Genomic DNA, 17,358 nt, shown 5'->3' on the forward strand with positions numbered 1-17,358 from the left:
TCAGCCTTAACACTGCGAAAAGTCCACCTGCGTTTGGAGCTGGATTTGACTGTAGTATCACGTGCGAAGAATGGTGGCGTCGCCGATGCGTCGGGCTGGTCTTGAAGAGACAACTTGGCCAACCCAGATGGTGGAGATGCTGAAAACCTCTGGCCTACATTACTGAAAATTCCCAGAGGCTGCCATGCGGGTCTGTCTCCAACTGCGGGGAAAGCGGACCACAGGGGATTTCCTGTCTCTGCGAAGGGTTGAAGGGCATGCACCTCTTAAGATCGCTCCCTGCTCAGCACCCAAACTGCTCAGGAAAGACGACCAGCCAGAGAATGCCCTCTGCCTCAGGTTCTCAGGGCCATTTGTAAGACCAGCCTGGCATGTTCAGGGGCTCCCTGGGAAAGACCAGGAGTCCTGCTTGAAGGGGTGTCTGGAAGCCCAGAGCAAGGATGATGAGCAGGGCCTGAACCAGAACTGCAGGCCCTGAGAGACACCAAGGGTTAGGGTCGAGTGACCCTAACGTTTCACCAGGAAGGCCAGTTCCTCAGGCAAACTGCCTGGTCTGAGGTGCCCATCTCCGAGGCACAGTAGTTGCAGAAATGTTACTGAACCGGATGGAACACACAGCACCAAGGCACTTGGAAGGCAACAGTTTTTTTACGGCTGTAGGCGGTTGGAATCCAGTTTCAAACCAACAGTCCTAACTCGGGGTTAAACAAAAGCTTTTATTGCAAACAGGAAATACAAAAAGCTGATAGTGGGTTATTTTATAATTGGTTACCCATGTTTTGTCGTACTTCATTAGGCAGATTCATTTTGGGCAGGTTTAGTTGTGGGGGTTCTTTTTTTTTTTTTTTTTTTGTCTTTTTCCTTTTTATCGGTACCGGGGATCGAACTCAGGACTGCCTGCTTGCAAGGCAGGCGCTTATGCGCTGAACTAAACCTCCAGCCCCAGCTGTGGGGGTTCTTTTATAGTGGAAAGTCAGGGGCTTGGGTGAACAGGTAAAAGCAATCATGTCTTTGACTGAGATAGTCTGTCTCCAGGTGATAAGTCCTTGAAACAAGCTAACACAACAGGACATGTTTACGGGCTGGGTAGTGCAGCTGGGTTATATGTATCTTACAAGTTTCTACTGGCCTGATATGTCAAAGCTAGCTGAGTCTGACAGTTAACTGTGAGATGGGCAGGGCCTGCAGATCCCACCCTTAGCATAATGCCAGCCTGTGAGTTTTAAAGTTTGCTTCACAGTGGCTGGTGTCTGCCGCACTGTGCATCCACACTTCCCATAAGGACTGTTCTTCAGGTAATGAGGTGGATGAATTCAACTACCACAGCCACGTTTGGAAGCCACATTACTCCAGATCCTTACAGAAGGTGGAACTGGCAGGGGCAGGGAAACTGTGGGGAGCCCTGGAAGTAGCTGCCACTCATCCCAAGAGAGCCAGCCTCCACTGTAACTCAGCCTCACAGCACAGTGCACACCCACCATATATACAGATGCACAGTTGGCACACACGTGCACACTCCAGACAAACCACATGTACACATACTTTGTACCTGCACAACCATGCATATGCAGTCATTGTGCACACAGTATTTCAATTAGATCCTACTACATCGTTCTTCATTCTTCCTTCAGCAAAATCATTCATCAACAGCAGAAAGAAAGAAACAGAATTCTCAGCAATACAGTGACATAAAATTGCTGGGTTCCTGATCAGGGATGACATGTCTGTTGTTAGTTTGTTTTGACTGAAGTTCCCTGAGTAGAAGGTAACTAGTGGAAAGAATAGAGAGAGAATAGCTGCCTTGACAAGAGAAGAAACCAGGAACCTGACCAAGTTTTTATATAAGTACCGCGCGCTGCTAACTGATTGCGCCACTGGAGCTCTGTGACCAAGTTTTTAAAGGGCCACACTTGTCAACCTTGCTGGCCCGAAGGTGGCACTATTGTGCTGGTAACCAAAGGACTCACTTCAAAAGAGAAAATCTAGCAGGTGCCACGCAGTCATAATCCCAGCATTCAGAAGGTCTTCAAGTCCTCCTACAGAGAAATAGATCAGGCTGTACCCTGTCAAGGTCCCCAAGATGGATGTTTCTCAGCACAAATCCATGACACCAACAGGTGAGCACCATTCTTGTCCACTTCCCATCTTTATCATCTTTAGAAGGAAAAGTGAAATCATCTACACAGACATGAGGTGGATTTTTCTCTTCATTGTAAAAGCAGTAATGTAGGGGCTAGAGGTTTAGCTCAGCGGCATAAGCACCTGCCTTGCAAGCAGGCAGTCGTGAGTTCGATCCCCGGTACCAATAAAAATGAAAAAGACAAAAAAAAAAAAAAAAAGCAGTAATGTACACTTCTTTGTTGGAGCCATTGAAGCTGAATATATGTGCATGATGGTGGCATGGCCCAGGCATGGCTGAACTGAGAATGAGGAAACACCTCAGGGCACAAGATAGGCCACAGCTGAGGCCACCTAGAGATTTTTCTCCTAGGATAGTTCTCCTTAATTGGCATTGGCTCTGAGGGAGTCCTTTAACCCCTCCCTGCATTTTCTTCTTCAACCCCTTCCTTGTTTTATGTATTTATTTATTTAGTCTTTTTGAGACAGGGTCTTGCTCTGCAGTGCAGGCTGGCCTTGGGATCACTTTGTAGCCCAGGCGGGTCTCGAACTTGCAACTAATAGCCTGCCTCAGCCTCCTAAGTGCTGGGATTACAGGAGTGTGTTACACACTCAGCCTCTTCCTTGTTTTAAATAAACATGGGCTTCCCAGAGATAGTCTGTCTCAGCTATCAGGGTTATGAACTCTGCAGAGGATTTTGGTCCAGGAGTCTTAAGATCATGTTGCTTGTCTCAGTCATTTGGGCCTTCACCGTGCATTCATTTAGGAGACTGAGGATCAAGGCACAGACCCCAACACTTCTTGGTGCAAAATTAAAAGCCCAAAAGAGCAAGCCAGGCATGGTAGAATGCATTAATACTTGTTCTTTACTTTTAGCCCTCAGTATCTTTATCTAGCAGAAGCTCAGGGGCACATCTTGAGAAGTCTGCCTCATAAACCCTTTCCCCTGTTTGCACTCAAAGATCCAGAAATTCCAGGATATGGAATACTAAAAAGATATACATTCAAAGATCTAAATTTGTAAGAGTAATTTTTATTGCTTCATCAAAGAAATTATTAAATAGAATCACTCTTCACCCCCCGTGTGTGTGATAAGATGTGTGATGATCACAAGTTCCATCTGGTGGCACAACCATGATCCATGCTATTGTGCCAACAGTTTCACCTTTAGGAGTGAGCTGAATGGTGACCCTTAGAAGTTATAGCTGCATCCTGACCCCGGAATCCATAAATATTACCGTATTCAGAGAGTCTCAGCAAATGTAAGTAAGTCTCAAATGAAATGGCCTTGTGTTACATAGATGGGCCCTAAATCCAATGACAGATGCCCAAATAACAGAATAAAAGATGACATGGGAAGAGGAGAAACCACAAGAGATGAACACAGATACACAGAGGTAACCACAGCCAAGAGCTCCTGGAGTCATCAGAAGTTGGAAGAAGCCAGAAATACAGTTTTCCCTCAGAGGCTCTTGGAGAGAGCTTGGCCAAAGTTGACTTACAGCCTTCAGAACAGTGAGAGGATTGGGCATAGTGGTGCATGCCTTTAATCTGAACACGCAAGGCCACTGGGACAGCAGGAAGACTCCCAGTCAAGACCAGCCTGCACTACATGGTGAGACCTGTCTCAGCAACCCCCTCCCCCCAATGCCCATAAGATGATAAATTCTATTGCTTAAACCGACCAGGTTGTGGTCATTTGTTTCCTGAGTTTCTGAGCAGCCTCGGGAAACTCAGGCATCCACTGTGGCTTCTGAACCATCATTGTACACGTTAGCACAGTGAGAAAGGACAGTTACATGATGTTAAAGTTATGAAAGTGATTCTAATCACCCTGAACGGTGTCAGGAACCTCTGAGTAGCTGCGGGTCCTATGTACGGGTCAGATCTCAGCACAGATGGCCCTTTAGGCAGAAGGTAAGATAGTAAGTATTATAGCCTCATGGGCCATAGTCTTTGCTGCAGCTGTATCACATACTATAGTAGCATGAAAGCAGCCACAAATGAGTCCCAATTTCCCAGTCCTCTGATCTGAAATACACCTACACTAGGGAGGCAGAAGATTGAATTGCATTCTGGCCTTGATCTAGGAATTCTACAAGTTCAAGATAAAGTCAACCTGTACCTCATCTTCTTCTTCTGTCAAATGGGTAAGATAAGGGGCTGGGGATTTAGCTCAGTGGCATAAGTGCCTACCTTGCAAGTGTGCGGTCGTGATTTCAATCCCTGGTACCGATAAAAATGAAAAAGACAAAAAAAATGGGTAAGATAATACATATTCTCTCTCCTGCATAGGATTCCTGTAAAAATGAAATGAAATAATGGTGAAATTCCTGTGACTATTTTACGAACACCCAGTGCTCATTCAGCATGCTTCACTCGACTCCTATTTCAAGGTCCAGAGATGTGGCAGGGAGAAAAATGCAAGACTGAAAAAGCACTGGCCCTGTGGGGTACACAGTCTAATGGGAACAGAGAGACATAATAAATAAAATGTGGCATGCTGGATGCCATATGGTAAATGGTGTGAAAAAAAGAATTGTCAGTTACTAAGCAATGGTGAGAAGGCAGGAATAAGTAGGGGCCACTGGAGCTTTTGGGTTTTGTTTTGTTATATTTTTGAGATAGGTTCTTGGTATATAGCCTAGGTTGGCCTTAAATTGAAGTCCTCCTGCCTCAGCCTTATGAGTGCTAGGCTTGCAGGTGTACACTATTATAACTGACATATGAGTCTTTTTTTTTTTTTTTGTACCAGGTATTGAACTCACGACTTCCTACTTGCCAGGTAGGCACTTATACCACTGAGCTAAATCCCCAGCCAACATGGATCCTTTCTAAACATTGTGAAAACCTAGCTTTCATGTCTTCAAAACATCAGTCATTCATTCACCTGACCAATGTCTGCTGAGAGTTGGCATCATTTAGAGACTTTTCTGTCAAATTAACTCACTTCTCAAAAAATAAAAATCGAATTTAAAAGAAAACTTTATATACTAATGTAAGTGGAAATCTTATATTCTCATACATCATAAAACACATATGAAACAATTTAAAGAAGTTTGTTTAGAATTTATCTTTAGAGCCAGGCGTGGTGGCTCATGCCTATAATCCCAGCACTTGGGAGGCTGAGGCAGGAGGATTTTTGTGAGTGCGAGACCAGCCTGGGCTACAAAGTGAGCTCAAGGCCACCCTGAATTGCATAGTGAGACTCTGTCTGAAAAAAGACCAAAAAAAAAAGGAATTTGTCTTTGGGGGGCTGGGGATTTAGCTCAGTGGTAGATCACTTGTCTAGCAAGCAAGAGGCCCTGGGTTCAGACCTCAGCACAAAAAAAAAAAAAAGAAAAAAGAAAAAAGAAAAAAATTTCAAAACAAGATAGAGGGTAATAATGGTTAATACACTGTATATTGTTATCTTTAAATTAGTTACTCAGAGTACAAGATCTCTGCATTTAATTGTCCAAACAATATTAGTGCAAACCTTTCTTTTCAAGGAACTAAAAGAAACTAGTAACATAATTATCTTAACTACATATGTATATATATATATACATATATATAAAATTTCAGCTTCTCACACTAGGAAGACAATACAGTATTCACACATGAGTTTGATTTATTTCACTTATGAATATAGTCTCTGGTTGCATCCATTTCCTATAAATGTGTCAAGTTTATCCTTCTTTATAGCTGAGTAGTACTCTATTGCATAAAAATGTCTTTATTCGGGGCTGGGGATTTAGCTCAGCGGCATAAGCGCCTACCTTGCAAGCAGGCAGTAGTGAGTTCGATCTCTGGTACCGATACAAATGAAAAACACAAAAAAAATGTCTTTATTCTGTTGATGGACATTTAGGTTGTTTCCAAGATCTAGCTATTACAAATTACCACCAAAATGTTTAAAAACAAAAAAACCAAGAAAAAAGTTTGTCTTTGTTTCATTCACAATCATTTGTACATTTCATTCATACCTGAGAAGGTTGGAAGCATTACTGCTACCCCAACAATGAGAAAAGAAGAGATGTATGGGCTGAGGATTTAGCTCAGTGGTTTAAGTGCCAGCTTGGTAAACTCAAGGTTGGGAGTTCAATCTCCGGTACCACACACACACACACACACACACACACACACACACAGATGTTATCTCCCTGAGAAGCAAATCAACTGACACCCATGGGAAAACAATGTCTCTAGGAAGACAGAATCCACACAGTGCCCTTGCACACAGCACAGGAAGAAGAGACACAAGGTGCTATATGCACAGGTAATAAGAAGCCAGGTAAACTTCTCTCACAAACTACTGAAAGCCAATTGTGGTGAGAAGACATTATCCATGGGAGCCACACACCCAAGAAAAGCAGAGCCTACTCACAAGTTCTCATTCACACAGCAACCTGCGACCTCTATGGAGACCAGGCAGGAGGAGGCACCATAGGAAGTCACCTGCAGTGTTCCTGCTTGGAGAAGGGACAGGTCACTGCACCTGGAAGGCAGGGAACCCACACAGACCCTTTCTTCCTGTGAAACAAAAGCCTGAAAACTTGGATGGGACAGTTAATCCTGTTGTCCTCAGGAAAAAGATAGAAATCCACTGTGGACATCTACCCTCCAGTGTGGGGAGAACCTGCCCTAGTGCCAGACCCTTTGAGGTCTCTTACCACCAGGGAGGGAGGAAACTGTCCCAATGAGGAACCATGAGGATGCAGGCAGGATCACTGAGAAAGCCTCACCGTGGAGCCCAGGACGGTCAAGACCAGAGATGGACTGAGACAAGAGACAACGTCCTGTCCATATCACCACCACTCTGGGCTAACAACTGACAGATAAATGCTGGAGGTGCGGCGAAGATACTCAGCGGTCCGCAGGGGAACCCAAATGCAAAGTGGAGGCAGGAAGAACATTCCTGAGGCAGTACCACCCTGCATCATGAAAACAGTGCCAGAGGAAAGTGCAGATGGTGTTAGAGGGCAACCATGAGAGCAGCAAGCACAAAATTGCCTTCTCTGTGGACCACAGGGACAGCACCAGTGACTTGGCAGAAGGTGCACATTGACTTCAAGACCAAACACCACCTATATCAAACTCTCCTGGCCAAATGCAGTGCGTGGCATTCAGCCAAAGTATGTAAGATGCGAAGTAAGTTTAAAAAGCAACCCACTCTTAAAAAACAACACAAGCAAGGAAAAATAGGAATTACTCAAATTGGAAAACAGAAAGGAACTTCAAGAGAAGATCCAAGAGATGTGGAATAATGCTGAATGACAGGAGAACGTCCAAACAGGCCTCCCAAGAGAATAAGAGAAAGAGAATGGAGTAGGAGAAATTGTTAAAGAGATAATGGCTATGAATTTTCAAGAAATAAAAAAGTGATTTGTTGTGGGAAGCTCTGTAATTGGCTGCTACCTTATATCTGCAGGCAGCACCACCTTAACCCCCTCTAGGAATTAAGTTTGGTAGTTAAGCAGCTCCTTGCCTAGCTTGTTTGGCCCATTCAGGGATTATGCTTATGAGCCCAAGCGCAGGAAATTTAAAAATTTGATTTAACCTATAACCCTCAGTATTGCCACTGTTGCTAAGTTACCTGCTGATGTCTCAGAACCCAACTCCCTCCTCCCCCAATACCTTATATATTTGTTACTTTTTCCTTAAATGAGACTTGTTCGGACTTCTGACTTGTCTCCATTCTTCCTGTCTCTTGTCCCTTTTCATCCCCACTCCCTTTCTAGGGTCTCTGTGGACTTACCCACAGGCCAAAACAATCTGTGAGATCTAAAGGCTTAAAGCACAAATGATGGAAGGCCAGGGATATAGCTCAGTGGCACAGCATTTGCCTGGCAAGCACGAGGTTCTGAATTTGATTCCTGGACCAAAAAGAAAAGAAAGAAAAAGAGAAGAGAAAAGAAGAGAAGAGAAGAGAAGAGCAGAGAAGAAAAGAAAAGAAACAAAAGCACAAATAACAAATGTTAAGACAGACAAAACCACAGAAAAGGAACATTCATACACAGTATTCAGACTGCCAGTGTTGCTGGATATGGTGGTATACATGAATAATCTCAGTACTCAGGAGGCTCAGGAAAAAGGATTGTCATGAGTTTGAGGCCAGCCTGGACTATATAGTGAGTTCAAGATCAGCCTGAACAATATAGTGAGACCCTGTCTCATAAAACAAACAAACATGAAACTTCTGACATTGTATGAAAGGTTTTGGCCCAGACAGGACACTGTAGCCAGGAAAGCCACAACCGGAAGCAGGAAGCCCCATCTTGCCCTGCCCCTAGGAAGTTACCTGTGACGCCATCTTCCCGCCCCTGGAAATTTACATATGGCGCCAAACCTAGGACCAATGAGCTACCTGTGTATCCCTAATGCCCGCCTTAGGTTCCACCCCAAACCGAGGCTATTTACAGGCCCCCACGCCATGTGTCCGCTGGAGAGATCACCAGACGCCAGCGGTGGGGGTGCCGGTCATCTCTCTCCGTGTTCTCAGAATAAAGGCCGCCTTTTATTTTATATTTCTCATCTTTTGTTAATATTTTTCATCTTTTGGAAATAACTCTATCATTGAAGAGCAAAAAAAAACTTATAGCACTGATCAAAGAAAAGACACATTAAATAGAAACAAGAATTACAAGAATTGCAAGGTGTTGAGGATATAGCTCAGCAACACAAGTGCCTGCCTGGCAAGCACAAGATCATGAGTTCTATCCCCAATACCAAAAAATAAATTTTTACAAAGATAAGAATTACAGCAGAAATCTCACCCAATGGCATGGGAGCAGGAGATGATGATGGACATAATCAAAGTGCTGAGGAAGAGGCAAGGAGGGAAGAAGAACTAAGATGTATTATGTACATGTACCAACTCCCCATGATAAATGTAACCATGTGCTAATAAAAATAGGCTTAAAAGTAAAGATAAATTAATAAAGTATTGGAAAACCCCTAACTACAAATTTCTATACCTAGCAAAGATATCTTCGAAATAGTGAAGGCAAAAATCAAAATATGTTCAGTTATACAAAAGTTGACATAATTTATTTCCAGAAGATCCAGAAGACCAGAAATCTTAAAGTTCTTCAAACTGAAGGAAAATGATATCATACAGAAATTTGGATCTGTACAAAAATATTTTATATCTCTAGAAATGGATAAAATGAAGACAAATATAAAAACACCATAAAGATTATCGTCTGAGTAAACCAAAAATGGTAGCGTTGTAGGTTTATCACATGTGGAAGCATAAACACACACAACATAGGGACTGGTAGGACTCAAAGTGTGTTTTTGCAAGGCAGCTAAATTCATGAACTGTGTCACTTATACAGCTGTGTTTATCAAAATTTACACACATGTGCATTAAAATGGTACATTTTATTGCTTCAAATTGTACTTCAGCCAGGTGTGGTGGCACACATGAGGTGGATTCATGAACAACAATATAGGAATCCAAGCAGCCAAACTGGGAGTGACACATGGGGAGAGGGTTCCATTCATTATCTGTTCAAATTGCAAGTGACTCTAAGTGTCTTCAATGGGCAGCAAACAGAGCCCTTGACTACTTCCCATCTCCAGATCAAGACCCCAAGGTGGGCACCCTCTTCCTCCCCAGCCTCCATCCCATGTGCCGTCTGCTTGGTTTTCTCCCTTCATGATGGCCCCACTCTGGGCCTTGCCACGGAAGTGTATCATCCTTCCTCTGGATCCTCTCTCTGTCCAGGGTCAGCTACACTCGGCCCCAACATCTTCAGCCACTAAACCAGAAATCTTCAGCACCTGTCCCAGACTCCTCCCTCCTAGCTGTCCCAGGTTCCCTGTCTGAGACCAAGCACCGCCTGGCTTTCTCTGACATCCTTTGGGATCTGTGGCTTTTTATCATTATCCCAGAATAAACCTAGAGCACAAAACACAACCTCTCACATTTCTGCTCTTTTTCCTGGACCCCTGAGCAGTGGCCCCCCTACTGGTTATAGGAAGCACAACAAAGAGCCATTCAGGGGACTCTGGGCCAGGGAAACTGGAACTCACTCGCAATTCACTGCAAATGGTGTGCGTGGCATCCCTGGGGAGAAGTTGACCTGTTTTTGAATGTGGAACGGACTTAGCAAGGCCCAGGAAGCTGAGCTCTCCACTCCCCATAAGTGAAGTGGTCCCACACTGTCTAGGAGAGGGACATCAGAGGCCTCTGCTTGAACATTGTCTCTGTGCTTGACTCACTGCAGATTCTATGCACCGCCCCCCTGGGTGTGGCACATATTCTTGTTACACTGCCAGGGACTCTGCAGTCCTGTGCTGCTGGATCACAGAACCCTGGAACATCTGTGATTGTAGCCACAGAACACTTGGATCTGCTTTTCTCACTCACCCTTTTAGCCTTTAGGAACCTAAAATTAGGACTATCTCATCTCTACGTCTGCAGACGCTCACAAGTAAACATCCTGAGGTTTTTGGTCTGTTCTAGTCCCAGACAACTGTTGCTCTGTAATGATGCCACTATAAGGTGATGATTTACAGTTTCCCTAGGCGTTCTCATGAGTATTTTTTCAAAGTAACAAAAAGAACATGGAAAAAAATCACAACCAGTGGAGTTCCTGGTGTGCACTGAGCATGGGTGACTCTTGCCTACCTGGAATGGCCGTGTTTGTTCCCTTATGTGGCTCTGGCTTCCCCTAGGAGCAGAGGGGCAAGTCTTCCCCAGGCTGAGACAGCAATGCCCATTCTCTATGAACAAAAAGAGTGGACAGCACCAGAAGATAAATATGTGTGTCTTTGCAAGTATGATAACTTAACATAGTCATTACCCAAACCAAGCACTGGTGGATTAATCACTGAACTAAACAATTCAGGTCTGTCCTCAAGCAGAATGGCATAGTCACTATCCCCCAGGGCAATTTCCCAGCCTTCTAGAAATAAATATACTACAGATGATCACATAACTGTGGAAATAGTCTTGGCCCAAAGCCTTTCAAGCTGGGTTAATGATTGACCTATAGCAATTTCTACTGCAGTGTACTGTTGAGTTTCTTATTAACAGCTGGAAATAAACTATGATTTCTGAAATCCTCCTGACAAGTTCAAGTTATGAAAGAACCAATATTCCTTCAATAAAGTGTTTTACCCCTGGTGTCATTTTCTCAACTGGGTGAAAATGCTTGTCTTTTTTTTTTTTTTCGGTACTGGGGTAAATTGTGCTTGCCAGGCAGGCACTTACACCACTGAGCTAAATCCCCAGCCCTGTTTTGTTTTGTTTTGTGACAGGGTCTTGCTCTGTAATTTCATCTGGACTTGAACTCACTAGGTAGTCCTGGCTGGTCTTGAACTTGCAGCAATCCTCCTGTCTCAGCCTCTTGATGCTGAGATTACAGGCATGTATTACCCTGCCTGGCCGTATTTTGACCTTGACTTCAGTTATCAATTGGTGAAATTTGTCACTGTACCAAGCAAGGATCATCAACCATACCAGGGCCCAGCTGTATCTAGCAGCTTAAAGCACTGGACTGATTTAGTAAGCTTTGAATACATCCTTTTTTTTTTTTTTTTTTTTTTTTTTTTTTTCATTACTCCTTAGTGCTTATTACTTTTGGGGAGGGGGGGGGAGAATACAGTCATATATGGCAAAACAAAGCTGTCAGTCAATACCAAGGATAGACATAGCACATGGTGTAGAACACAGTACAAGTTTATCAACTATGGTTATCAACGTTGTCCTTTGTTTCCTTAAAAAGAATTGTCTATCTCATTAGATATTATAAAGTTGGACAAAACAGTAGAGAACAAGACCAATACAACTTAGGCATTGTAAACATTACAGGACTTCCAAAGAAGACAATAGTCAAACCAGAATGGGTATCTTAGTGAATCTTATTGTCTTCAAAGTAGTTGCCTATGTCTTCAAACTTGATACTACCATATAGAATGGAACAGAGTCTAATCAGTCAAAACAAGATCGTGGGAGTACTACAGGACTTCAAAACAAGTTAATAGGAAATCAAAAAGAGTTATTATTTATATATCCTAATTATTTGAATTTTTTCTTTAATTAAGACAAACATAAGAAATGACTAATTTTTTTAAAACAATAAGGGGGAGATTGAGATAAAACAGGACATAACAATATAACAATAGAGGTCACAGCATGACTGTTTCAACAACCTAGTACTTCACCACCATATAACCTGACTTAATAGTAGTTACCATAGTGTCTTTTTCCTTGAAATATTTGGATAAAACTTCATATACTCTAGCTTCAAATATTTTTCAAATCAAGAAGCCCAGAATAAAGCCTTTCTAATTAATGAGTGAAAACTTTATAAGGCTCCAAGGCCACCTAATGGGGAATCATGATTACCACATATTGAATACATCCTTTTTAAAATCATCTTTGACAGTTGATCCTTGCTCTCTTGGAACTTCTGCCTTCCTGCTTGATCTCCTGATCTCATGCTAGATGACTGATATCAAGTGCCAGCTTCTACATGTTCTTGTGTCAAAAAGATTGGCACTAAGTGCAGGGTTTGGCTTGATCTGAGTCAAGCTCAGGAGCTCTGCTCTGCACCTGTGGCTGACAGGTCTTTTCCACATGCCTACATGCTCCAACTGATCCAGCCACTTTGCTATCTCCTAGATTCCTACTTCACAAGGTTCCTGCTGTGGCTGCCTCTTTAAATTCCTGTCCTCAGGAACCGGTCAGCAGTTCCCAAAATCTGGCCATGGTGGAACTTAGGCAGCTGAACAAGATAGCAATTCACCTGCCCTCTTGGTAAGCACCCCTGGCACAAGTCTGGAGAACCATTCAGTGGCTCCCGTGAACCTACTGGCTGAAAATCAAACATCTCATCCCATCCCCCTGTTTAGCAATTGAGGGCAGAGGTCTGAGCATGTCTTGGGAAGATGCCTTGCTTTTTTTTTTTTTTTTTTTGTCTTTTTATCGGTACCAGGGATTGAACTCATGCCTGCCTGCTTGCAAGGCAGGCGCTTATGCCCCTGAGCTAAACCCCCAGCCCCTTTTGATTGCTTTTATAATGTTCTTTTTTTGCTTGATTTCACTATATCTAATTGAATGGACAACTATTATGAAGATAATAAGATATACTATGGTACCTATTAGTGTTATCCTGGTATCTTGCTGTGAAGTTCTGTACCAATTTCACTGCATTGTCTCTATTGGCTTTGTTCTGTCTTGTTGTGTTGTATTTTTACTACCTTCAAAACAAAATTAAGGGGGCTGGGGATTTAGCTCAGTGGCATAAGCACCTGCCTTGCAAGCAGGCAGTCGTAAGTTCGATCCCCAGGACCTATAAAAAAAATTAAGAGAACCGCCAGCGTCCCCTGAGATCTAAGCCATGTTGGAGTTTAGGGCACTGGGAAACCAAGCAATCAGTTCACCTCTCTGGTAAGTGGCTGTGGTGTGGCAGACTGCTGCCACCGCAGGGCGAGAACCTCCAGCATCTCCTGAGGTCCACCCCATGTTGGAACTTAGGGTGCTGGGAAACCAAGCAACCAGCTCACCCACCTGGTAAGCAGCTGTGACTCAGCAAGCTGTGGCCCTCCCAGGGGGAGAACCACCAGCCTCTCCTGAGACCTGCACCATATTGGAACTTAGGGCGCTGGGAAACCAAGTAACCAGCTCACTTCCTTGCTAAGCAATAGTGAGCCTACCAGTACACAGGCTGAGAATCAAATTTCCACTTCCCCCCACCCCCATTAACAAATGGGAGCCAGAGATATGAGCATCTCTTGGGAGACTGACCATATGCAATACAGCAAATAAGGGGGATTTCCTTCTATCATCTCTTTGAAGGCAAATATTTTTACCACTGTTCTGCTTTATTCTGATTAATGGTATTGCTCTATTCAATGTCCTGTTTTGATAAGTTCTATAATGTTCTGTATTTTATTTTGCTAGACCTGACTGAAAGAACAACTATTGTGAAGATAACGAGATATACTGTGGTACCTATTACTGTTATCCTGGTAACCTGCTGTGAAGTTCTGTACCAATTTCACTACACTGTCTAAATTGGCTTTGTTCCGTCTTGTTCTGTTGTACCTTCAAAATAATAAATTTTTTTTTAAAAGTTAAAAAAATTACATTAAATTAAAAATTAAATAAACTCCTGGTATCTTGTGGGGGCCATACTTACACTCAGAAACTGGGGAAATATAGGGAATGTGCCCAGCAAGTAGTTATAGCAACATAAGACACAACTCACTTTATCAAACTCCTTTCTGTAGGAAGGTTAGAAATCCAAGAGAGTCACAAGTCTTATTCTATTTTGGTACTGGGGATCAAACTTACGACCTGGAGCTTGCCAAGCAGGCACTTACACCGCTGAGCTAAACCCCCAGCCCTGAGGTCCAAGTCTTTAGAAAGGTGAGACACCTTATCCTGTGGTTCCCATACTCAGATGCCACCATATCATCAGAGAGCTTCAGGGCCCCAGTCTCATTCCAGATCTGGTAGGATCTCCAGCCTCCCAACCTGGGAATCTGCACTAGCTGGGACCCATGTGTTGGGCGCAGGCGCTCAACATACCATACCCCACCCAGGAGTAAGGACCACGCCAGCTTCCGCAATGCGCTACCTCCCTCTTTAAATTAGCCAACCCGTGCACACTTCGTGCTCACTCCATACTCTGTGGCAACTCCTGATTGGCCACAGCTGGATATAGTAGCCAGAGCCTGCGTACCATTCCGCCCTGCTTCCTCGTGGCAGCCTGTGATTGGTCACGGCCAAATATATAAACCAGAGCCCGCAGGTAAATAAACCAGCAGTTAACTGTCGTCCACAAGAGCATCTCCTGTGTCCTGTTTCATTGGGGCTGCGCCGGTCACCCATAGCTTTGCTGCCACTTCTTGCCCAATGACATTTTGTTGCCATGTAATTCTGAGATAGCACAACTGTGGCATCATACGAACCCTGCTAAGCTTAGGAGCAGCCTGACCTGCACCACCTCTGAGCCAGGCATGGGCAGCCTGGAAAAAAGGAACAGAGGTGTCCTGCGGCCACCGGGTGGAGAGTCCTCTGCTAGAAATACTTTCTACTTGCCCGCCAGTGTCGCACAAACTCTACCTCACAACAACCTCCGGAGGTCGCCCTGGCCGCCAGCCCTCCAGCGACCTCCAAGGCGTGACCTGTCTCTCTGACCTTATCATGGGTGACAGGGTGAGGCCCACAGGCTCCTTGTCTTCCTCGGGCCTCCACCCGGCATCCAACAGCCCAGATCTCACAATCACTACACTGTGTTCGGCCAGCATGCCGGCGTAAGCTGGGCACCGGTGGTCGCCAAGTTGCCCCGGGAGGTGGGGTGGGGTGGCCCAGCGTCCAGGAGTGAGACTCGGTGCTAAGTCTCCTCCGTCCCGGGTCTGACCCCTAAGCCCTTTCCCGTCTGCCCTCCCAGGGCCCTTCCACCCTCCGTCGCTGCGCAACCTCTCCAGCTTCCCCAGCCTAAATTTTTGCGCGCCCCGCCCCGCCCCTCTGCAGTGCTCCTCCCCCTCTGTCCGATGACGTCACACGCCGCTGCGAGGGCCCGCCCCGCGCCCGGCCTAGCAGCGCAGCGATGGGAACCCGCGGCGCGCGCGGGCGGCGATGATGGGCGGCCATGGAACTGGGGAGCGGCGCGGCGGCCCCGGAGCGCGCGGGGGGCGCGGCGCGGGCCGAACTGTGGGAGCTGTCCCTGGAGGAGGTGCTGAAGGTGTACGAGCAGCCCATCAACGAGGAGCAGGCCTGGGCTGTGTGCTTTCAGGGCTGCCGCGGGCTGCGGGGCGCGCCAGGCAGGCGGCGCATCCGCGACACGGCGGACATCCTGCTGCGCAGGGACGGATCGGTGGGCGCGCGGCGGGAGCCGGGTGAGCGGGGCGGCGACGGGCGGGGGCGCGACCTCGGCCCTACTGGCGCACCGGGACTTCCTTTCCTGCCCAACCTCCCGCCCTGCGTGTGTCTCCGGACCTCCGGACCAGCCGCCCTCCTCCGCCCCGGCCTCGCTCAGGGACTGGGGTCGAGCACCGAGCACCCCGCATTCGGCCTCTCAGTTCCAGCTCTGGCTATCTGACGCGAGTGCTCCTGGTTTGGGGTCTGTGACACTCAAACTGCAGTTCACGCAGGGCCCCTGGGTGCAGAGTACGCCTCTGCCAGTGACACCGCAGGTCCGGAGGCAAGAAAGGACACAAATGTCTCCAGGCTGTTGGGGGCAGGGTGTGCCCGCCTGGGAACCCGGGCTGAAAAGAGCTGAATTGGATTCTTGGGCATAGTGGAGAGGAGACGAGAATGTGTAACATCCAGAGGACCGCCTGCTTTTTCTGATGTAAACCATCAGTGAGAACCAGAGACAAAGCCCTTGGAAGGTTTTAAAGTCTATTCAGAGTATTGAGTTTCACGTTTTACTTTTTTTTAGTTCTTCCCTAGAGAACCGAAGTGCTAGTGTGTATGGCACTCAGTGCTATTACCCAGAAGTTGATACTCGCTGGGAGTACAAAGGCAGTTGTGTGTTTGCTGAGCAAAGCTGGCCTATCTCCAGCTCCAGGGCCATGGGTTTAGACATTTTCTTGAGCGGGTTCCTGGACAGACAGCAGGGCACCCAATTCTAGTTCCTTCTCTCCTAAGCTTTCTCTGCCTGCTCTGGTGCCTCACCCTCCACACCCTGCTGTGAACTTTTCAAGTTGCTTTGTTTTGCACTAATACATCAGTGGGAAAATGCTGTGTAGGGCCTTACGGTATTATTCCCACTTGATGCTCAAGTAAGCGGAAGCTGGAGCTTGACCAATGATTCAAAAAGCAACAAACTTTGGATTGGTTTGAACCACTCTGGTACCCTGTATTTCCAAGGCCAAGGAGGAGAGGGGCAGATTTCAGGGGGCAGCCGTGGGCAGAGGCCAGGAATCAGCCTGTGCATGCTTCCATTTGAAACTCCTTCCTAGACCACACCAGCCCTCGAGATGAAGAACCCACCAGGCTCTGGCCTTAGGCTAGGCCTTCCTTGGGGTGTGGGTCCTCCATCTCTCCAGGCCTCAGGAGGCAGCCCAGCGGCAGTTCCTGGCTGTCAGATCCGAGGGGGATGCTTTGTTGATCTTGAGGGAGTGGTACCAACCTATGGCACCAAGGAGCCAAATTTTATTTTGTATTCAACATAGTCACAGGTTTGGTTCATACACATGTCTTAGGTAACTAGTTTATGACTTTCAACCTTTTTTTAGATGAGTTCTGTTTCCCAAGCTGGTCTTGAACACATAGGTTTAAGTCATCCTCC

The 17,358-nt window shown here is 45.7% G+C and overlaps 1 protein-coding gene and 1 long non-coding RNA gene across 9 annotated transcripts in view; both read left to right on the forward strand.

Annotated features, from left to right (window-relative positions):
- Positions 1 to 94: 94 nt before the first annotated feature.
- LOC134475837 (uncharacterized) lies at positions 95 to 3,803 on the forward strand. Its single transcript, XR_010047125.1, has 2 exons — positions 95 to 2,117; positions 3,279 to 3,803. It is a non-coding gene; the product is annotated as an uncharacterized LOC134475837 (long non-coding RNA).
- An 11,831-nt stretch (positions 3,804 to 15,634) lies between these two features.
- Positions 15,635 to 17,358, forward strand: part of Spire2 (spire type actin nucleation factor 2) — a 30,178-nt gene continuing 28,454 nt past the window's right edge. For 2 of the 8 annotated variants that reach the window (XM_004999427.4, XM_063247884.1), the window contains exon 1: positions 15,636 to 15,961. In XM_004999427.4, coding sequence (XP_004999484.2) covers positions 15,715 to 15,961 — 247 coding nt within the window. In that variant the 5' untranslated portion in view covers positions 15,636 to 15,714. Of the gene's footprint in view, positions 15,962 to 17,358 lie in introns of all 8 variants that reach the window. The other 6 variants (XM_003461208.5, XM_063247883.1, XM_013149591.3 and 3 more) reach the window with 4 other exon arrangements.

The sequence above is a fragment of the Cavia porcellus genome, unplaced genomic scaffold (assembly GCF_034190915.1).
Source record: "Cavia porcellus strain 051 isolate PalLab524CR breed Dunkin Hartley unplaced genomic scaffold, mCavPor4.1 scaffold_4, whole genome shotgun sequence".
NCBI lineage: Eukaryota > Metazoa > Chordata > Mammalia > Rodentia > Caviidae > Cavia > Cavia porcellus.